At 39.2% G+C, this 23,955-nt stretch overlaps 1 protein-coding gene across 1 annotated transcript; it reads left to right on the forward strand.

Moving 5' to 3' along the window:
- Positions 1 to 16,591: 16,591 nt before the first annotated feature.
- Positions 16,592 to 19,237, forward strand: LOC103705654 (U-box domain-containing protein 45-like). Its single transcript, XM_088704036.2, has 2 exons — positions 16,592 to 16,930; positions 18,139 to 19,237. Exons 1-2 carry the CDS (start codon positions 16,644 to 16,646, stop codon positions 18,989 to 18,991), a joined length of 1,140 nt encoding a protein of 379 aa, XP_088560162.2. The 5' UTR covers positions 16,592 to 16,643; the 3' UTR covers positions 18,992 to 19,237.
- Positions 19,238 to 23,955: the final 4,718 nt, after the last annotated feature.

The following is a 23,955-nucleotide window of genomic DNA, read 5'->3' on the forward strand; positions in this document are numbered from 1 at the left end:
AACCCAAAAGGTACTTTCATTTATATATCAACATTTGTTGTAACAGCTAACTTATTTTAAAATAAGTGGGGGATTGTTGGATTATTTTAAAATAAAATGAAATATTTCAATTTTCAATGTTTTCCTCTAATTTTATATATTTCAAGATTACCTCCACTTCAGTTTTGTCTTGTTTCTTAAAATAGTCCCACATTGGAAAGCTATGAGAAGTTTTTTGTACTTATAAATAGTTATGTTGCTGGAACTTAAAGTTGGACTTGTGGGAGTGCTAGATAAGCTACTCAAGCCCAAATAGGCATCCAGACCATCTAGTCGGGCTCAGATCAATACGAGCAGTCACGTTGGTTTGGGAAGTGAGTAAAATCGCTTCATCTAATAGTTGAAAAAAATGAACAGTCATCTAGCTTTTCTAATACCTGTTCGAACATAACTGCCATGATACAACCTTTCAATGTGCCCTTTCATCTTTTTAAATAGGCTGTTACATCATAAATCTCATGTTAACTATTCGAAGACCAGTTTTGCAGTCTGTTCTTCGAGAACACAGGATAGTGTTTTATCCTGAAAACAAAATTGCTGGATTTTCCAACTGCAATTAGTGGGAGGCAATATTTGTTTGAAAGACAGATTAACCTTCGACTCACAGTCCTACGATTAAGCCATTATCCTACCCTTGATCTTTTATTTTTCCCCAACATGATTTATACAAGATTGCGAACGGTATCTTTTTTTTTGCTTTCTCCTTTTTAGCTTATTAAGTATATATTATTGCCTTAGGAAAATAAAAGTCCCACTCATCACCACCCCAGCCAACATGACCCAAGCAGATCGAGGAAGTGAAAACCAAGCACGATCCTTATATACGTAACCTCATCTTAGATCCGTGTGCTTAGGCCATCAAGACCTAACCAACATCCAGCGGCGTAATAACGTTCCAAGTATAGAAAAAGAGAAAAGATGAAAACCTGTATGATTAGCAGAAAAAAAAAAAAATCAATTGGGAGAACCCTTGCAACTTTTCTCACCACGGCTTTCAAGCATAAGATACAAATCGAATCGAGCAGAACATTGCATTGAAAAAGGAAAATTACAGTAACTCAACTTAGGTGTAATTAGTAAAATTACATGCAAACAAACACACCTAATAATTTGCATGAGAAGGATGAAAAGGAGGGGGGGGGGAAAGCTTTCCTGAGGCCTCGAATCGTACATGAGTTTCACTTCACACAAATTGGTGCAGACACTTGGTTGACACAATGATTGCCAGGCACCTCCGGAGGAGCAACCAGTGAATTGTATATATGAATCATGAACCTCCTGTCGAAGTCTCCTCTTCTTCTTGCACTCATTTGACGAGCCTTTGGGATCCTCCTCTCCCACAGCCCATCCGAAACACTCCTGTTCTTATTCAAAGCCGACGGCCGACCTTCTCCACCAGCCAACGCCAGCATCGCATCCATATATGCATCCCTCATCCGAGCCAGAAGCCGGAGTGTCGAAAACACCTTAACCTGCAGCCTTCGAATCGGCCGCACCACCTTCTTCAGTTTCCATGCTCGCTGTCTTTTGGTGCTTCGGCTCCCTCTGCCAAGCCTTGCCACCAACCTCACCTTCTTGCTCGGCGACGATGAAACCTCCCGCCCTCTACGGGCTCTTCTGCGCCAGTAGTGCTGGATGCTTCGATATACCTGAGAGGTAAAGAGCTCCATTTCTTCGCTTGTTTGGGCGGCTGAATCGCAATGAGATGATGGGAGAAGGGAGTAGTAGGGTTTTGGCCTATGTATAGGGATAGATGGCCGGAGTAGGATATCATGAAGGTCAAAGTACGACATTTTGACTGGAATTGTTAGTATTGTTATTAAGCTGTGCTGGGTTTGATCCGTTCAAAATTAACAGGCAGGTCACGGAATGTTTCTTGTCATGGCTCTCTTTCTTAATTTATGGTTGTCGTTCGCGTGGCCCCGTCATGATTGGACCACGAATAAGTCTATCTTGTACAAAGTTTAATTGATCAATTATTTGCTAGTCCATAAATATAACCGACATAGTAGTTAATGAGAGCTTGAATCCGGATGGCAATACCAAGGGAATAAAATAGAGTGATACGAAAATTATGGACATAATACTACAGAAAAAGCATTTTTTGTAAATGTGTGATTTCTTACACAACTCCTAAGGGAGACGTCGCCCGTTTAGGGCCCTTCGTTCCGTTATCAAAGGAGATTTCATAACCTTTTAACACCTAAACACGACATCATGATATCAGAAAAGAATGATAATGGAATAATGTAACCTAATATGGCTAATATTACATTTTGTTTGATGTATGATCACTGATTTGCAAAAATTGAAGTTTATTAGGGCATGCAGAAATGATCAAGAAGTTAGCAGGCAATATTTTACCCATGCAAAGAGAAAAAATATGGTACGGGAAACAATCACATGACCTTCCATATATACCAAAATAAAAAGCTGCTACCAAATTGTTAAAATTTGATCTACTTGTTGATTACTTGACAGCAAACAACATCATGCTTCAACCATGTTTTTCACAGTCCGGCTATCGAGGTGAAACCCTTTTTCTTCGGTCGCGAAGAAAGTAATTTCACTTGGGTCCTATAAAGTTTGTTTTTTTTTTTTTCAAATGTTTAATTCTACGATATATAATGCCAAAAATAAATGTTTTTTTGCCGCTTCCCCAAATAACTAGATCACAATATCTTTTGTTACCCAAGTGAAAATATTTGTGCTGGATGTGTGAAGATCCCTGCGGACGTATGTTTAGTCCTACATCGGTTATTTGCTGAGTAGATCTTTAGATACTTATACAGGATCAAGAAATCCAAATAATACCTTCCGGCTAGCTATTTTAGATGAAGTTCTGAATTGTGACAAATGGTATCAGAGCGGAACTGATCCATAATGTATATGGATTAGGGAACACTGCAGCACGGATCTATTAGGGTTGACCATGGTTCGATTATGATGTTTATGCTTAAATTTGAATGGATGTTAATACTATGGCTATAGCTTTCTGCAACTAGCTTACATGCATTTGATTTACAGCTAGAGACTCCTATTTTGCCCTCCTCTGCTTGCTTTGTAGTGGGGCTTCGTCCTACCTTGCTAAACAAAAGGCAAGCAAACGGGGCAACGAGGCAGGGTTTTGGGGTCATAAGACAAAACTAGAGACCTTGTCCGAACAATCCTCCCATACCCGAAATAAAGGAAATAAAATAAACAAGCTCTTTAATGAACATTTAGTAAAAAAGGTCATTTGCTTCCGGAATTTCATTTGAAATGTTCAAATCGGCAAGGCGAATTTGCCGACATGGGTCCGGTCATAGCTGGATCACTTCCAACATCATTTTTTTTTTTTCTTTTAGTTGTGCGGGCGCATCGTACACATATAAATACATCTTCAAAAGCCAGAAAATTAAAAAAAAAAAAAAATCTCAAAACTGAATTGGAACTGCGGAATATTCTTCCCGGCTTGCAGATGTTTTTCGGTATTCAAAGTACCCGTCATAAAGAATTGTCCATAAAGTCATTATTAATAACAAATCTTATATTCAATTTAGATTATATCAAAGAGTATATATTTACAAAAAATATGTCGGATACATGAAACAAATTTGAATATATGGTAAATAAAATGATAACATAGAAAGCATGAAAATAAGTGACAAAATCTTTTGTACGGAGGTTAAATGATATTAACCACAATGACAAGTCAAATTTAATGTGTTGCCGCTATGATAATGGGGTGGTGTTGTTTTTTTCGAAAGTTAATTTTTGAAATCTTCTAGGACGAAAATACAAACCAAGTTTATAAAAACTAATCTAATCAATTTTTTTTAAAAAATATGTAAAGTATATCTAAAATAATTTTATTTTCTAGCATGTTTTAAATAAATATATCAAATTTAAGTATATCTTACATTATACTTCAATATCAGTTTGAGAAGAAAAAAAAATCATATCCACGTATTTCGCAGGCGACAAGCTAGTAAAACCAATTTTGGAAACTATAGGTATAACATTTATATGACGCTATTCTTTTCCTCATCGTGTGCTCAGGACATTAGCCGCAGAAAATAACGGCTCAAAATTCGGGTGGATAAAGAATTACTATTTATTTCTCAACTAAGAGATAATGCAGCTAATGTGACAGTGTGACTATAATAGCTGACTAATCAGCAAAAATAAAAAGAAAAAAATGGCATCCTGAGCGACTGCGTCCCCCTTTTTTATATTTGGAAGTAACAAAAAGAATATTAAAGTGTTTTATATAAACAATTACATCTTGACAGGTTTATCCCAGCAAAATCTTGGAAAAGAAAACTGTTAATCAAAACCTGAAAAATACATTTCTAGATTCTTTCCAACAAGGAAAGGAGTTCTTGCAAGAGTTTGTTCACCAAAACATCATTACGTATGCTCCATTTTGGTGTACTTCACCAGTCAAATTGGAACGAATCAGCCTTCTTGCCAAACTCAACTTCCTTTAAGCTTGAGCATCAGCAAAAGGATGCTTAATTTATGCACTTCTCTACATAGAAGGACCTTATCACCTTAAATTGGTCCATTATAACCCAACGCTAACTGCGTTCTCTAGCTTTGTACCCCCAGCCTCGCAGGCTTAATTAGGCACCTAAACATGAGGGGAAAGAAAGGCAGGAAAAAGAGAAATATAAGCTACCCCTAACTGTGGAGAGCTCTTCCTTGACTTCAATTCTTGAGAGATTTCCAAAAGCAGTTGCCTTACTTTGAGCCGGTCGAAAGTATCATGCCATTAAAATAACGATATTTTGGATGAAGTTAGAGCTGAATTAATTTACTTTTGCTTTGTTAGAATTTTTCCTCTCCAATAACCAACGATTTTTTCAATGTATTACTTTCTTCCGAGCGTTGTTTTGACTGCCATTTTCCTGTTTAGCTTCATGTCCCTCATTTAGAGAAAATACTCTGCTCGCTTTTTATAATTTCTTTCACCATCATTATGTTTTGACCAAAAAAAAAAAAACTTACGAAGTTACTCCAATTTTATTTTAACGCCTAGATATATATAACTCGACCAAGAATGAAGAAAGCCAACTTAGATGAAAGTGTCTGATACTTTGATTATTCCTTGGAGAACATTTCGAATTGCAGCAAGAAGACAAAACAAGTTTCTCATATAATTACTTCATAATTAATATTTTATTAAACTGCATTGTTGGTTTCTACGAGAACATACTATTCTTAGGAATCTTGTTGCATAATTTTGCACTTAAATAACTGCTATTGTTTCTTTTCTTTTCAAGCAAAATTAGCCTAGACTCGGTCATGAAGACCATTCTTCTGTCGTCTCCGTAGAGATCTGGTCATTGACATCCTATTGTTCTCGTTGTTCGTAACGCACCAGGCGGAAAGAATGAAAAAATTTTGAATGAAACATTCCAACATCTTTCTTTCATCAGCTGCATTGATCTCGAAGTGTCCGTTGCATGATACAATGATGGATGCCATGAAAGAAGATGAATCATTCTTTCGCGTGAAAGATATATCAATGGCCATGATATATATAACTCGGTCAAGACCAAAAGAGCCAACTTAGATGAAAGTGTCTGATACTTGGATTACTCCTTGGAAAACATTTCGAATTGCAGTAAGAAGACAAGGAGTTCCTCATATTATTAATAATCAATATTTTATTAAACCGCATTGTTGGTTTTCTACGAGAACATACTATTCTTGGGAATCGTGTTGCATAATTTTGCACTTAAATAACTGCCATTGTTTCTTTCCTTTTCAAGCAGAATTAACCTAGACTTGGTCCATGATGACCGTTCTTCTGTCGTCTCCGTAGAGATATGGTCATTTGCATCCTATTGGTCTCGTTGTTCTCAATGCACCAAGGCGGAAAGATTAAAAAGGCTTTGGATTGTATCTTTAGCGCCAAAGAATGATTGATTCCTTTTTGACGTATCAACCATTTGATTGTATCTCGTATAGCCCTCAAAATACTTCAACCTCTTTCTTTCATCAGCTGCATTGATCTCGAAGTGTCCATTGCATGATCCAATGATTGATGCCATGAAAGAAGATGAATCATTCTTTGATGCGAAAGATGCAATCTGAACCTAGAATGAAAATCTTGGGCACAGACAAATGATGCAATGCAAGTATTCGGCTTCTGTTGCTCAGGAGGTTTAGACCCTCCAAAAGTCCAAATAAGCTCGTTGGAGGGTTATTGACCTCATGACAAGGAGTGAAATGGCAGATTATGATCTTCCATATATTGCCGGACATGATTTTCTATTACAGTCTATAGTTTTTTTCTTTCTTTGTTTTGTCCCTCGAAACAATCGGTATTTTGTGCACACCGATTCAACTACATCATTCCTGTGAACTGCACCTAAATGTCCTTGTGTCTGCTTTGGCCTGCCACGAGCCTCTTATAATTCAGACACATAAAATGACCAGAGCCAACATTAGTCATGGCTGATAGCAATTTGTAAGAAAATATAAAATATATAAATAAATCTATCTCATTCTATTAGTTTAAATTTTTAGAACAAGTGGTAATTTTAATATGGTATTAGAGCAAAAATTTTATTATTGGACTCATCCATTAAAGAAAAAGTCTGACCTACACGTGCGGAAAAGTGTAAAAAAATATAAAATATATAAATAAAACTATCTCATCCTATTAGCTTAGCTTAAGCTTTTGTCTCTTCAGAGAAAATTAAACTAAATATAATATTTTTAAATTAGATAGCTAAGAATTGTTGGGTTGAATGGTTAAACAGTTGGTAGTCTACGATCGCAGTAGAGAGGTGGATCTTCCAACGCCAATTAAGTTGTACAAATCTCTTGTACCACAAATGCTACAGGTTGGAACCGCTCACCTTGGAAGTATCAATGGTTTTTGTGAAGTATACTGATCTCCCTTCTGAGTTAGAAGAATTTGGTGATCGTTTTGCAGAGAATTTGAGTACAAGGTGACGCACGAGATGAGAAAAAAGATTTGTTCCAATCCATTTGTGGATTGATTCACCAACTTTTTATTAGCATATTCTTAAGTTTACAAGCAATAAAATCTGTCTGCTAGTCAAGGAAGAAGGCTACAATATGTGTGGAGTTTGACATGAACAATATTTTAATAGAATATACATGCCAGGATAGATCAGGTTTAATAGATGAAGCGATTAAGGGTTGCTTGAGTTGAATAGGTTAGGTTTTTCTTGTTCTCGCAGCGATTAAGGGCAGTGCAGAATTGAACATTCCTACTTCTACATGTGCTAGCTCTAATCTTGCATTGACCGACCCCGAGCCATTTTACAGCGGACCTCCCACCATTTGCTCTTGGATTAATGATGGTGCCCCTAGTAGTATTAACAGTCTAGTTAGTTCCAAGAGGAACACAATCAAAATGGATGGTTCATATCACGCCCTCGCCTGTGCGGGGGACGTGAGGCACCCAATACCCACGTGAAGACCACATGAGGAGAGAACACGGGGTTTTCCTGCTAAATATTGTCCGGTTTCGGAGCCCGCACATGTACACACGCGCCGCTCGGATCCCTTTCCGATTTTGTTTTCCACCTAAAACGCGTCTGCAGGATTTGGAGACACTCGCCTCATATGTCCAAACTCTGAAACGAGTCTATCCGATATAGAATTTTTCATTCACCCACTCTCGGACTAGAGCCGTCCTCGGCTCTAATACCAAATGTCACGCCTCCACTTGCGCGGGGCACATGAGGCACCCGGTGCTCATGTGGGGGCCACATGAGAATAAAACACGGAGTTTTCCTACCAGATATTGTCCAATTTTGGGGCCGCACGCGTTGCTCAGACCACTTCTCGATTTTGTTTTCCATCCAAAATGCGTATGCAGGATTTGAAGACACCCGCCTCATACGCCTAGGCTCTGAAACGAGTTTAACTGATGTAGGATCTTCCAGTTTATCACCACACAAGCTGCAATACAGGATACTATGGTGGCAGTCAAAGAGTTGGGTAGCTTAACCCTCCAAAATTCTATTTGGGCTGAGACATTAATGATGGCTAGGTATCATGTTAAGATCCTTAATGGTAGAGACTAAACGGGTCCGTCTAGTGTTGGGCTAGTTGGGCCTTTTGACCCGTGGAAACAAGACACCGAGTCCAGTTCGAGACAAATGAACATGGGCCCCTGACGCTGATGTGGTTGGGAGTCGGGCCAGCTCGGTACATAGATCTTCGACCGCCCAATATTGGCGTTAAGCTTCGTCAGACATATAGAGAAGTGGTAGGAGATCCGGTAGAAACTTTACTGGCCCCTACCATTCGGTTTTTACTTGGAAGCTATCATGGTTTGAGCTAACATAAAATTGAACTTCTATGGGGATATTGTCATTGGCCGAATTTTCAAACCAGGTTAGTTTTGAAGAACCCAACTTAATTAATTTAACATAATTCATGAGATAAGGCTATCAACCATGTCATGATTCATAGTTTTTGATAATGACTCCAAAACTTTGCCCAGGTAATGTTCTAGCCTTATGCTCAAAGTCTTAGCAGCGCACGATACGGCATCAGGGGTGACAATGAGATCATATGCCAACTAAACCAATATGCTAGGTCATTATAACGGCAGTGATGTTTTATAGGTCAAGTGGGCACCCGCAACGCATGTCTATGAAAGAAACAAACTTGATATATTTACTTATCATCATTATTTTTTAAATTATTTTACTCTTAAAATTATAATGAATTTATAGCATATGCACATAAAGTATAAAGTTTCAATAAATAAGTTCACATCTAAAATAACATAAATGATGCTTGATTGCATCTTCTATTACATCTTTTCTAACTTATTGTAATTATGCTTACCTTTCTCTTTCCTAAAATATTATAAAGCTCAAAGGCATTTTTTTAATAAATTATGATCATTTGATTTATTTTTTTTATTGTTAAAGGACGGTGACTTTAAGAAGATTCTCTATTTTCAAAAAGTAGATGAATAGAATTTATAAACAAATATTTCAAGTGCAGTACAGAATAAACATTGTCACATGCATTTCTATATGTGCCATAATTTGTGTTTCCATATGAGGGAGTGCCATTATATATATACTTAATATGTCAGTCAAAATATAATCATCTCAAATAAGAACAAATTCCCATCTCTTTTCATTTTCAACAGTGTTCTGTTCTAGGATGGCAGTCCTGCTGAGCGTAGATGCGATTAGTTTAGGTTGTTCAAACTTTAATTAACTTTACTTGCATTGATATAGTTCATTCTTAGGTTAGGTTGGATTGATTAATATTTTTCCGGCATACTTAAGTTGAGCTACATTGATGGTCAACTTGGCAGCCGGCCAAATAAAAGCTGCATTTTTTTAAAAAAAAACATCCAATAGAATAACGTACCTAGTTACCAATGAAATGAAAATATACGAAGTACCTAGTTACCAAAAAAAAATCTATCAAGTACCTTATTTTCTAAAATCTTCAATAATTATAATTGAAGAGGCTTTGAACTCTTGGTCCTGTTCGAGCCTTTCTAGCTTATGTTTCCGGCCACTATGGATTAGTGGAACCTCTTTAAATAAATGGCTTGTAATTTAATTAGATAGACCACTTCCCTTCACATAGAAAGAGAATAACAAAACCATATGCTTGGAAAGTAGTATAAAAATATATTACGATAACTCCAGATCCATGGCTCTATCAATTACGTCCATGAATATATCAGTTATTAGTCTCTATAGAACAAGAAAAAAATTTACATATGACCTGCCACTTGAATAACTTTTAATTCTATGAAAACCATCCTTTTGGATAAAATATTTGTTGTTAATATATCTCATATTTCAAGATTATTGTATATCTACTTTTTATTGAATGCCAACACTATTTATTCAACCTTTTTATTGGCTATTTTATTATCCACCGAGATGCTTCTTTGTTCTCATCTTGTAACTGGTTTGGATTTATCAAATAGAAAACCAAGTCCCTATCAATTAGGCATATCATTTATTTGTAGCCATTGACTGTCTTATTTAAATAAATGGCATAACAGTCTCCACCATTTTCATCCTTACATACAATGACTTGAAGTCTATATCAATTAGTATGACATATTTTTTTGAAGTTAATGTTGTTGTTAGGACATAGGAGTTAGTAAATACTAAATCTTTATAATATATTGAAGTTACACGCAAAGTATTGTAAAACTTTTGCTCATGTAATAACAAAAAAGTATGCCAACACCATTTTATGATGATGTTTTTTAAAACCATGAGTTAAACCCAATATTCTTTGTTATAAGTCTGTTTTAAAATAAAATAACGGATCCCATCTAATTAGATCCAATGGCTAGTATCGACATAATAAAACCGGTATAGAAATATTTAAAAACAAAAAAGAAAAGCTCGAACATAGATACCATGTGATTATATAATCAACAACTTGAATCTAAATTACTTTTTCACACATCTGTAAATCATAAGCTTGAGTCCTTGTAAGATCATTTTAGGAAATTTTCAACTCAAATCATTTCTTGGATTTTTCTTTTACTAGTTAGGTAATGAACACCATGTGGATGTCATTTTAATGGCGTTGATATGCATGTTCATTGCAAGTTTGATATGTATGATGCACTTGAATAAATTTATAGCAGTCAAACTATAATTGATGAATATGAGGTGCTGTACATGGAACCTAAAATGGTTGCCCTGATTGTTGCCTTATTATTGATAGAATGATGCCACCAATGGGGGAGGGGGGTCAAAAGGTTTCAGCTTTAACAAGTCTACTTTTAGAATTAGGGAACATTGAAGGGCTCTTTTGGAAATAATCCCAGTCAATTCCAGATACGCCAATCCGAGGGCAATCCACGTCGGCCCGCAATCCTTATCCGCCTCCGCGGATTGCCGGCATCCGATACCGCCACGTCATCAGACGGTCGGTGACCTGCGGGGCCCACAAACGAACCGAATCTACTGGACCACCAGCGGCTCACCACGTGGAGAGTCACGTCAGTAACAATGATGTGACGGCGCGGAGACGTAACCGTCACCCCTTTTCGCATGTGGTGAGTTAGCTGGGAAGGAAAGCGGAGGCAAGGTTTCGGATGCTTGTAACGCCCGTCACTTAACGGCCAAGCGATACCCTTTTTTTTTTTTTTTTAATTGTAAGCGAGATCCTTCACGGCTTCTATCCCATCTACACTTCAGCTCTCTCGTATCTTTTGACCCGGACCAAGCGGCCCGGTGGTCGGCACGCAACCATGCTGCTCAAAATTTTTGTCATGGTAGCCACTGTTGATGACTGATACACCGTCAACAAGCTTTGTTGCAATTTTGGACCCTGCACGCCCTGTGACGATGAACCCTCAAGTAGTACATACGAGATGTTTGTCATCACCTGGATAAGCCGAAGCTTTATCCTAAGCATAATTAATCTTTGTTTTCTTTCAAATTTATTTCCTCCATTTGTATCACCATCTAAATAGAGATGGAGCTAGAGTATAGTTGATAAGGACTGGATTATCATAGCTCTACATGCTTGACAGAACATAGCGTTTTTAATATGACAAAAGAAATGGATCTTCCATGGAAAATGCTATGGATTTCACATTCTACTTAGATGAGGGCAAACTAAGTTTTCTATAGCATCCTAGACATTTATGGGCACATTTTGGACTATGCATGATTTGCTCCTAGAGTTGGGCAACGGGCCGTGCCGGGCCGGCCCGGCCCAGGCCCCCCGGGCCAAAACTCTAAACGGGCCGTGCCTGGCACGGCCCGTGAGGCACGGAAGGCAAGCCCGGCCCGGCCCCCGGCCCCTCTATTGGTGGGCCGGGCCGGGCACGGCACGGCACGGGCCGTGCCAGGCACGGCCCGTAACGGGCGGTAACGGGCCGTGCCAGGCACGGCCCGCAACGTCTCTAAACGGGCCGTGCCTGGCACGGCCCGTAACGGCTCCAGACGGGCCGTGCCTGGCACGGCCCGTCTGGAGAGGGGGGAAGAAAATAGCCGTTTCCAACGGCTATTTTCGGGAAAAAGACGGTTTTGCCCCTCCCAACAGTCCTATAACGGCTGAATTGAGGGGTATTTTGGGAGAAAAAAAAATTTTGGGCTTCTATAAATAGCCCATTCCTCCCTCATTCTCACCACACCAAACCTCTCATTCTCTCCTTCTCTACTGCTATTATTTCTCTCTTCTAAAGTGCTCTTCTAGCAATTTAATTTTTAGTTTGTTCAAGTGCTACACAAGAGGAGGTTCCTGTTGAGAAGAGAAGGTCGCTTCTGTTGAGAGCACAAGAGGAAGCTCGGAATCTCGGCGCTGCCTCTGCCCTCCGACCCTCTACTCAATTCCTCCTTGCGGTTAGTTTTTATTTTTTGAATTAATCATAGATATGTCATCTTTTGAGGAAAGTCAGTTTGGCATTCCTGTTTCTGAGGGGGAAGAAACTAATCCCCAACCCCCTGTTCCTAGTTCCTCTAGAACTGGTGAACCGAGTGAAGGTCAAACCTCTTCTCGTAAGAGGACTAGTACTGTATGGAATGAATTTGATAGAGTTATGGTTGAGGGAGTCTGGAAAGCTAAATGTAAAAAATGTGCCAAACTTTATAGTTGTAGTAGTAGTGGGGGAACAGGGCATTTAAAAAGACATCAAGAGAGTCATAGGATGCATGATTCTCATGCTCAAACTCAAAGTAGCCTTAATATACAAGGGGGATTACTTGTAGGTAATTTTGCATATAATCATGAAAATCAAAGAAAAGCACTTGTAAAATGGATAGTTAAGGATGAATTACCTTTTAGTTTATGTGAATCTTTTAATTTTGAAGAATATGTTCAATTAAACCTACAACCTGCTTACAAAAGAACTAGTAGGCGTACATTTAGAAGAGTAGCTATGACCAATTTTTTAGCAATGAAACAAAATTTAATTGAAACACTTTCTACTTTAAATGTAAAAATTTCATTAACTTCTGATATTTGGTCAGCATCTGTAGGTAGTAATTCTTTTATTGCCATTACTGCTCATTATATTGATAATGATTGGCAATTAAATAAACGTATTCTTGCTTTTCGTGCTTTTGATTTTCCACATTCTGGGCAACAAATTTCAAATATAATTTATCAAACTGCATGTTCATATAATATTAATGATAAAATTATATCTATTACTTTTGATAATGCATCTAATAATAATTCTGCTGTTGTATTATTAAGAGACTCATTGCATCCCATATTAGATGGAAATTTACTGCATATTAGATGTGCATGTCATATCTTAAATCTTTCTGTTCAAGCTGGCATGGGCATGATTCAAGATGTGATTTCAAAAATTAGAAATGCAGTTTCTTTTATTCATGCTTCTAGATCAAGACTTCAAGAATTTAAGAAATTATGCATAAATCATGGTAAACGTTTTAAAAAATTTAAACTTGATGTAATTACTCGTTGGAACTCCACATATAGCATGATACATGATGCATACCCATATAAAAATTTATTAAGTGCATATATTAATGATTGTGGATTAGGATTTACATTGACTGAAACTGATTGGAATAAAGGAAAAATTTTGGAAGATTTTTTGCTTAGTTTTTATAATGCTACCAATGTTCTTTCTGGTATTTATTACCCTACTTCATGTTCATTTTTACAACAAGCATATATAATTAGTCAAAAATTTGCAGAACATAGATATGATGATGTTTTAATGCCTATTATTCACCTAATGGAATCTAAATGGAATGAGTATTGGGACAGGATATGTCCTATGCATAACTTAGCTGCTGTATTTGATCCTAGAGTTAAATTAAATGGCGTGCTAATTTTACTTGATGCATACGCTGAAAATATGAATCAAGATGCTGAATCTGCTAAAGATGAGGTAAGACAACTTCTTTATGATATTTATGCTATATATGATGAAAAAATTCGTGGATCTAGAACACAAATACAAACCTCTATTCCTCCTTCTAGTAGTTCTCGTTCGTCATCTATTTTTTCATTCATTGCACAGAGAAGACACACACATGCTTCAAGTTCCTCTTCATCTTCTTCATCTTTAAGTAGTGAACTAGAATTTTATTTATGAAATGATCTTCAGTCTGCATATGATGAAAATCAAATAGAGAATCTAGATGTATTATCTTGGTGGAAGAGTGTTAGAAATCAATATCCTGTTATGTCTGCAATTGCACGCGATATTTTAGCTGTGCCGATGTCCACGGTAGCATCGGAATCCGCTTTTAGTGCAGGTCGGCGTGTTCTTGACGAAAAGAGAAGTAGGATGACGGGCGAAACGGTGGAGATGCTTCTCTGCTTCAAGGATTGGCTGGATGCTGAGGCAAGACTTCAAGATAAAGGTGGACATAGTACAACATCTTCTGATGATGATGATACAAACACTACTGAAGAGTGAAGACTGAAGACTGAAGACTGAAGACTGAAGAGTGAATACTGATTCACTGAATCACTGATGATTAGTAAGATTTCTTAATTTTTTATAATTGTACATTTTTATTGTATTCTGGAGGTCAGACCAAGGTCCAAACCTCGGCCCTTTCTTAGTTTCTTATTGTATTCTAGAATCTAGAGGTCAGACCAAGGTCCAAACCTCCCTTCATGTACCATTTTGATTGAAATTAATAAACTGGTAGGGGTCTATGCCAAACCCCCCACCATTAAGGTGGCTTTATATTCATAAATCAAGATTTCTTAGTGTTCATAATTTATTAATGTATTAAAAAAATTTTATCGGGCCGAGCCGGGCCCAGGCCCGGACCGTGCCAGGCCCGCGTGCCAGCCCGGCCCAGGCCCTTATGGGCCGTGCCGTGCTGGCACGCGGGCCGTGCCGTGCTTGGCCCGCGTGCCTAGACCGGGCCGTGCCGGCCTAGGCCCGAAGCGGGCCGTGCCTGGCACGGCCCGCTGGCCAGGATTCGCTAGCCCAGCACGGCCCTATCAAAGGGGCCGTGCCAGGCACGGCCCGCTTCGTGCCGTGCCGTGCCGGGCCGTGGGCGGCCCGGCCCAGTGCCCATCTCTATTGCTCCTCTCTCTTTTATTATGTAGGCACTTTCTTAACTTTGAAGTCTTTTTCTTTTTTCTTTTTATGATACTGAATATCTTTGTCGTGCATGAAAGTGAGAAAGATTAGATGACATGATATCGAGTATGCATGCAAAATACATTTCAGTATAGGTTCGTGACATGTTGTTTCCTTTGCTCTAAAAACACATCTGTTTTCTCATGAATGATATCACACAAAGGCCACCTTATTTGGAACTTGCATCCCAGATTCTTCCCATCTAGATTCAAATTGTTGTCTTTTTTGTTCTAAAAGCACCTTATTTTCCTACGATGATGTCACAATATTTCTTTTAGAATCCATATATAAGATTTTCCTCTATATAGGTTCAAGTTTTGTTGTCCTTTTTTTCCGAAGTGGAGTACTTCTTTTGCTCATAAATGACGTTCCATAAAAATTACTTTATTTAGAATCCATATACGGGATCTTTCTTTAGAGCTTCAAATTTAATTTTGTTGTCTTAGTATCACCATATCTGTTCCTAAGTGATGTCACACCGATCATTATTTACGCAAGAAGAATTGGATTTGTCGATGACTAGATGGTATTAATAGGATAGTGCCAATGGCAAATTGCAGCTTGCAAAAAAAATATGTAGTTACATATTTGAAAAGATAACTATTTATACTTATTTTGGAAAAACAAGTTTTGTGGCCTATGATAACTAGAATAAGAAAATTTTGATCTTCTTAAAAACTATCATCTCCTAACTAAACGTTGATGCACCGGTTCATCCCTTTATGGAAAAAAAAAAAAGCCTAAGAGGGCCTCAATTTGACACGCGTGCTTCAATTACGTTTTTTATGCTGGAATAAAATCTTCTAATTCTGTGTAAAGATCATACAAAAATATCACACTAGGGATGCGGTATGTGAGCTTGCAGCTCCCCATCCAAGTCCATCCCTGCAATTAACTATTTGCTATTCCATGGCAAAGTTATAAGAGGTACATCTAGATTTATTAGGTTACCAAATTTAAAACTAATTTGCTGATCTCTTTTTGCTATTTGCCAAGAGAGATTACAAGGCAATAACCTGGAGATCGCTGGCGCACCAACAGCCCTTTGATCTCGATCAAGGGTCCAGACTGGGACAGCGCAACCCCGCGACTATGACGGAAAGACTTGAGCCATCCAATGCCCACGACGGAGATCATCGTACACACTCGATATTTAATCTCTGGACCCACACACCCTTGATCGGTTGCGGTCCCTCCCCGTTCGCCATGGAAGTCCACAACCTGAAAAGCCTTGTTCTTAATTAGAGCAGACCCGATCGGTGGTCCAAAACAATCATAGCCGTTCGATCCCAATCACAGGACGTCGAACGCATCATCCCCCGGCCCGACTCGGACCGAAGAATCCAGTCTCGCTGGCCGACACGGGCTGTTGTCCCGTTAGCTAGCCGACGAGGGCCGCATCAGGTTGCTTGACGGAGAGTTAACGTCATCCAGAAGCCGTTATCCTCTCCTTATAAATGACACCTTCCCGGCCCTTTGCTCCCCCGTTTTCTCTTCACCGAATTTTGTAGAAAGAGAGCAGGGAGTTCGGTAGCGAGGGATGAGGCCAGTGGACGGTCACGTTTCCGGCGAGTATTCCGGGTATATGGGCGGCGTGAGGACGGAGGTGGCGTCGGAGGGGATCATGGGGCGGATCCAATCGGAAGACGAGGAGTGCAGGATCGAGGCGGCGAAGGAGATCCGGCAGCTGACGAAGACGTCGTCGAAGCACCGGCGACAGCTGGAGGGTGCCATCGTTCCGATCGTGTCGATGCTCCGGTCAGGTAATCACGAGAGCTCCGAGGCCGCCATGTTTGCTCTCCTTAATCTCGCCGTCAAGGACGAAAGGTGCGAGCTTTGGCTTCCTCCTCCTATAAAAAGGCTCGTTTTTGTTTAAATATTACTAAAATTCGTGTTTTTTTTTGTGCTATGTAATCGAGTTTAGTTGGGATTTTATTGAATTGGGCTTGTTTCAGTTGTGAAGAAGAATCTTCTGTTGGTTCTTTGTCCCTCTTTCTCCAGCTTTTCTATCTTTCTTTTTTTTTTTTCACTTTTGCTTTTTGGTACTTATTTTTCTTTCTTATATGCGGCATCGACCGAGATTTGTAACTTTTTTTGTTTTCAATATATATAATTCGCGTGGTCTAGTTATTGGTGTAATTCGAATTATTGTGTAATTAGTAGCTTGTAGATCGACTTTTTGATTTGGGATTGTTCATAAAATAAGTCGGGATGAGTATGCAAAATCAAATAATCGATCAAAATTTTGTGTTTTGAACCTCCGAGCTATACGCCGTTAGAGTTAACTATGGTTTATTTGATGATTTATAATTAGCAGGATATTTATGCAGTTTTGCTATAGAAATCAATTGGACAAGGAAGCGAAAATAGATTACTGCTGCAAGCAATCATCGAACCGTATGCTATTAAAAATAAAGGGACAAGAATTTCTGGTAAATTCCGTGTATACTGTAGGATTTAATCTGTAATTAATTTATAGAGGTCCTTCCAGTATAATTAGATGGTTGTTGCTTCAATTTATATCTCATAGGTTGATAACTTTGATTTTGATTTGAAGGATTACCATGGATATGGTAGGATCATATTGGATGTTTCGTCTAGGCCGTTTGCAGGACATGAGTGAGAAGAAGAAGAAGAAGAAGGATGGTATGGGAATCAAAAAGTTCTGAACAGCACTAAGAACAATAATTAAGCGTGAGGATGATGTTACCATAAAATTGTTTTAAGTTCAAAACAAGTTATCACTGACCAATTATCGTCAAACGGTCCCGACTAATTTCTTAGTTAGGAGGGAAAATTAATCTGGTGGAGACCAAAATTGTTAAAAATCCATAAGCAGCACACAAACAAGTATCTTTTAACACACAGCCCAAAATTATTTTTAAAGTAGTAAGCTATATGATCCTTGTTTTATTTTATTTTATCTCTTGTATTACTTTTCTGAAGCCAGTATCTGGAAGTAAATTACTTTTCATGTCAACTTCTTTATTTCTGCCCTGTTAGAGCTCTGAGCCATGATCTGCAAATTATTTCAGGAACAAGATCAAGATTGTGGAAGCTGGTGCACTGGAACCATTGATTGGTTTCCTACGATCAACAGACTCAAACCTACACGAGCATGCAACTGCTGCTCTGCTCACCCTCACTGCTGCTTCCATCAACAAACCAATCATCGGTACCGCAGGTGCCATCCCCCTCCTCGTCAAGACACTTGGAGATGGAAGCCCACAAGCGAAGGTTGATGCAGTCATGGCCTTGTACAATCTCTGCACGATCCCTAAGAACATCAGCACCATCTTGTCGGCCAAACCCATACCTCCTCTTATAGACTTACTGAAGTGCTGCAAGAAATCATCCAAAACAGCTGAAAAATGCATCGCCCTTTTAGAAGCACTGCTCGGTCACGATGAGGGGAGAACTGCTTTGACGTCCGAGGAAGGTGGAGTTTTGACGGTGGTAGAAGTACTGGAGGACGGGTCTCCTTTAAGCAGAGAGCATGCAGTAGGAGCCCTGCTCACAATGTGCGAGAGCGATCGCAGCAGATACAGAGAAGTAATCCTCAACGAGGGTGCGATACCTGGCCTTCTTGAGCTGACCGTTCAGGGGACCCCCAGGTCTCAATCCAAAGCTCGTTCACTCTTGCAGCTGCTGAGGAACTCTCCATACCCCAGATCCGAAGTGCAGGCGGACACCCTCGAAAACATCGTGAGCAACATCGTGGCCCAGATCGATGGCGATGATCGCGCGGGGAAGGCGAAGAAGATGCTGGCTGAAATGGTGCAGGTCAGCATGGAGCAGAGCCTGAGGCATTTGCAGAAGAGAGCTTTTGCCGCCCCAACCGAGCGGTCCCTCGGTAAACATCCTCCTCAAGTTCCCTCCAAGTGGTAGTTCAATGAAATGGGTGGCGTTTTACTGTCTCTTCCTCTTTGTCGCATCAGTGTTGGAAATCAAATTTTTGATGAACAGAATAATGAAGTAGGATGCCAGTCCAGGCCGTGATGGCAACTGGTGACTGGTGAAATGTTGGTAGTTAAAATCTGTCAAGTGCTTTATACTTTTCTGTGGGATCTTTGACGGGCTTTGTACCATAGACTTTTAGCCTGTTGTTCGATCAAAGATGTTTTGTTTGTTTAATTTTTTTGTTTCTCAGTGAAATTGTCTCCTCGACCTTTTCTTTTTGGTTCATGTAAACTTCGAATTTCTTCAATAATCGGATAAATGGAACATATAGGTCTTTTGTTTCTCCTCTTATATTGGAAAGAGAATACGAGGCGCCTCCTAGGACATCCAGGACAATATTTATATGTTCTCGCGGCGATGTGGTAATAGAAATGAATCCTAATCCAAACAATATAGTCCAAGAAACCAGAATTGAACAGCACTGAAATGATTTAGATGTAATAAAGGATTTTAAAGGAGTGGGAAAAGTTATTCATGGGACAAGTTAGAGAGCAGTTAACTTACAATATCTACATGTCCCCAACTGTTCCCCACCTGCTCCGAACTCGAATAGGACATTAGGTATCTGGAATTTGGTTCCATTCAAAATCCGAGAGGCATATGAATCAGGTTTTTGGTTTGTGCGAATATTAGCATCTTTAATTGTCAAGAATATTAACATCTTTAATGATTCGGTTATTGAATCAAGACTTGGTAGGTCGGGGATACAAATTTCATTAGCTTTGTCTGTTCTGTAACATTTCAAAGCTAACAATTCGCATGGTCAAACCTCAATAGAAATTTGCTTAGCCTTTTCTGAAATATATGGTTCCATATCTAACAAGTAACGACTAACGCATTCAAGTTAGGCCTTCTGTAGAGGTTGAGAACAAAGTTGGACTTACATTGCAACGAGAAGTCAAATTGTGCTTTTCTTCTGCCATGAGAGCAAGCCAAGGAAAGTAATAATACGAGCAGCATAATTTGACTGATCCTTAGTTATCCACCTTAGGGATGAAGTAGTGGTATGCGCCTGAGGAAAAAAAAAGGCCGCCCCTTTCGGGGGAATTTTCATCGGTGCTGGGCGTAGGGTAGACTATTTGCTGCAATCCTCTTCCTTCTGCAAAAATTTTCCTCTTATGGCTTTCAGCGCCTCGTTTCACTTCACCATATTAAATCTGCATTTGTACAATATATTGGGTGAAGTATCTCTATCTATTGATTGATAGGTTTCGTGGAGTATATATATAGGTTAAAAAAAGAGATCTATGATTGCTTGCAATATGAATAGTTTTGACTTGCTTGGTTGCTTGCAGCTGGATATATTATGCCATAGATAATGACAATTAGTGGAGACATCGATTGTTCGCTCAGGAAATATCACAAGGTTATCAAGTGAGAAGCAAAGTGATCATAGGGTGATATTAGGCAAGAATGGCATGTGCCCGTCAGGATAACATAAGCTAATCTTCACTATTGGCATGCTTACGATGGAAGCAGCATGTCATTGGATCTTTAAAAAATCATGTGGACCAAGATTTGGAAAAAGGATGTAAGTAGATTGGCAGAGAGCGGGCTTTAGGTCTATGTTGCTTTGATAATGGGAGTAATTGGAGTTGAATAGACTTGGAAGAGCAAGAATTTCAACTCAATTAATTCTACTAATTTGACGTGTTGCAAGCATCAAAAACTCTAATAATTTGGTAAGCTAGCAATTGTTTGGTAAGCTACTAGTAAAAAAAACTCTGTTAATTTGGTAAGCTACTAATTTGAAGCCTTACAAGCGTCAAAAACTCCACTGATTTCGGCAAGACTTGGAGTTACATAGAGTTACAAATGTCAAAAACTCATACTGATTTGGCAAGCTAGTGACTTGGTTGGTCTAATGAGAAAGTTCAATACGTGTGTGGCCGGTCAAAAATCTCAGTGAGCATTCTTTTTAGGCTTGGTCCACCCCTAGGCTGCATTGCGTTCGGCTTATAGGCGGCCTGTCCCGGATCATTCACTGCGCTACACGAAACCACCTTTATTTAGAGAAAAAGACCACCCTTCTAAGTATGCGTAAAGTTATTAGGATTGGTCGTACATTGGATGAATGATCTACGGAGCCCCACGCACCACCAATCATCTGTTGCCACGTCAACAGAAAACGATTACGTGTCGACGTGGGATTAGTTGCGCTCATATAAATCTAGAGTCTCGCAGATTCTTTCTCCCAGCAGGAGGCGCTCCCTCACCATGCTTTCAGGGCCGTGCTTTGGCCGCACATAAATCTGCATTTTCTTGGGTGGAGACTGAAGCTGGGAATATAGCAAAGAAGCCAATGTCGGCAATCTTATCTCCGTTAGTTATACGACACCCATAACGCCCGTCAAAGTAGAGTGGATTCCGTGCGCCCGGTTCACGGTGGGCAGATAGGCCACCGACCACCCGACGTCGTGCCCCCACATGCTCCCTTCAACAAGGTCAGGACCGGTTTGTCGGACATCAGCATTTTAAGTTTTTTTAAAAAAAATTATAATGACACCCCTAGCTTCGAACGGACATCCTTTTAATTTTCAGAAGCTTTATTTTTCCAATTTTCCAAATCATTCTAAACTGATCCTTTGGCTCTCCAAGTAGACGGCATTTGCCGGCTGTTTCAAAGGATCAAAATAGCCTCATCCTGTTCCTAAGTACCACGATCATAGTGCTTTGAGAATTGTGCAATTGATAATCCTTAATTATAAGATGCTTTGAAATTTGTGCAGATGGATCATGTGGACGATCCTTAACTATAGGTCACATATGATTTGAATAAAGAAGTTTGGAGTACTTTAAAATTTGTGTAGTCGGTGTTCCTTAACTATGAGCGCAAACTAAAGATTTATTGATATTTGTGTAAGCTGATAAATGAAGGGGTTTTGACTACTATGTAATCTGCGCAATGGGGGATCATAAGCTAAGGGTTCATTCAGATCTGTATAGATAGATGAATGAAGAAGTATAGAGTACTATGAAATCTGCATAATGGATGATACTTAACTATGGGCCATATACGAAGGCTACTTTAAGATCTATGCAGACAGATGAATGAAAGAGTTCGAAGTGTTGTGAGATCTGCACAGTAAGTGATCATTAACTATGGGCCATATACTAAGATACTTTGAGATCTATATAAATGGATAAATTAAGATGTTCGAAGTGCTTTGAGATCTATGTGATAAGTGATCCTTGATTGTGGGTCATATACCAAGGATTCTTTGAGATATTTGCCAAGACTTCACACCTCAAACAACTAATACGAAGAATATTTTGATTATAATATAATTTTACATTACCATGTGATGGTCATGTAACACAAATTCTATTAATAGAGATTGATGGTAGGACTAGTTTGGAATGATTTAGAAGTATAAAGGATTAGTTTGAAATTTTTTACAAATCAGCGAGTGCCTATGAAAACGTCCATAACCGAGGGGTTGTGAATATAATTTTGTCTAAAATTTAAATATACGAGATTTTTAATGCAATCAGTCTCCAAAAAAACCCAGCTCACACACTTTAATGACATATGGTGGCCCCATATTTGCTAATCGACATGGCTATAAGGGTGAGCGTTAGAAGCAAGTGTACCTGCCCTTGCCTATGGTTCAATGTATCCTAGTTTCATGATTATTGAACATTGTACAAAGAAACCGAAGTGGAGAGAGGTGTAGGTATAAAGTAAGGTCCATCGGTAAAGCTGGTGGACCAGTCCAACCACACAATCGTGAATGTACTGCACACTTTTCCCTCATGTCTCTTTTTGTTGCTCATCTATGTTGGTTCGTGATTGGGCTGGTCCAGTACTAAGTTAGTGGATCTGATTGAACCACTAATTTTTGTTGGAATTGGAACCTTTCCCCATTTCCAAAAATAAAATCAAACTTTGCTAACTTTTTTAGGGTTAACATTCCACCTGTTCTCTCCCAATGGCATATGATCCACTCGCTAGTTCTTGCCACCACCAGCCGAACATAGATGTTACCGCGACCGTTCATGCGATCTTGTGATGCTACAAGAGCAACAGACTCGATGGCTCGGGTAAGAAATATGTCAGATTTGAATCGAGCTTTGTGGCATTTTAAGTTGGAGGTTCTTTTAAAGGATCATCCTACCCTAGTTGCTTATATTAAACTTCCTAGGAGAAACGGTAACAAGGTTCAATTTTGAAACTTGAACATATTGGTGGATGGCCGGCGCAGAATGGAAGGCCAAAAAGCGTAGTATAGGCCACTGTATATAGATGCGTCTCAAATCGTCGTCGGTAGTAGCAGACAATTCGAATATATTGTTTAGTGAAACCCATTGATGACTAGTAGGCTAGCGTGCTTGATTTTTTTTGTTCCGTCCACGGTCCACATACCACATCCTAGCCTAAATCGTCGAAATTGTCCAGGGGCTATAGGTATAAAGTAGCTTGTCTTTTTAATATTTCTGAAGCTACCATCACTCAGTTTAATATAAATTGAGTGCCCATATGTAGCTTTCCACGTAATCTCTTTCATTCATAGCAGTTGCGGCGTTGCATAGATGTCATCGGATGCTTTTAATCAAGCATTTCTCCCACTATTCCGCGTATTTTCTGATAAGAATCAGTCCACTCTCTCCAAGTTTAATATCGGAGCACATTCTCACGTTCCTTGCACACGGAAGCAAGTATGGTCCTGAATCGACATCCTAGGTATTGGTCGGGCATCCGGGGATTCCAAGGGGATTTGGAAGGCATTTGATGATGCCCACATGCAAAAAGTAGGGGAAGCTTTTTTTTTTTTTTTTTTTTTTTTTTTTTTTTTTTTTGGCTGGACAAAAAGGAGAAGGGGGTAGGAAGGGACAAGCCCACCCCCACGTAGCAGCCCTCACTGAACCCCCGCCCCGCTAGAAAAATGTTC

This window comes from Phoenix dactylifera, chromosome 1 (assembly GCF_051530095.1).
Source record: "Phoenix dactylifera cultivar Ajwa chromosome 1, Ajwa_hap1_PhDact_Kaust_v1.1, whole genome shotgun sequence".
NCBI lineage: Eukaryota > Viridiplantae > Streptophyta > Magnoliopsida > Arecales > Arecaceae > Phoenix > Phoenix dactylifera.

Bases quoted from the DNA above. Each gene is read 5' to 3' on its own strand.
- LOC103705654 (XM_088704036.2), top strand. From the start codon at position 16,644: ATGAGGCCAGTGGACGGTCACGTTTCCGGCGAGTATTCCGGGTATATG. The intron at 16,931-18,138 runs GTGCGAGCTTTG...AAATTATTTCAG, and splicing joins CTCGCCGTCAAGGACGAAAG to GAACAAGATCAAGATTGTGG.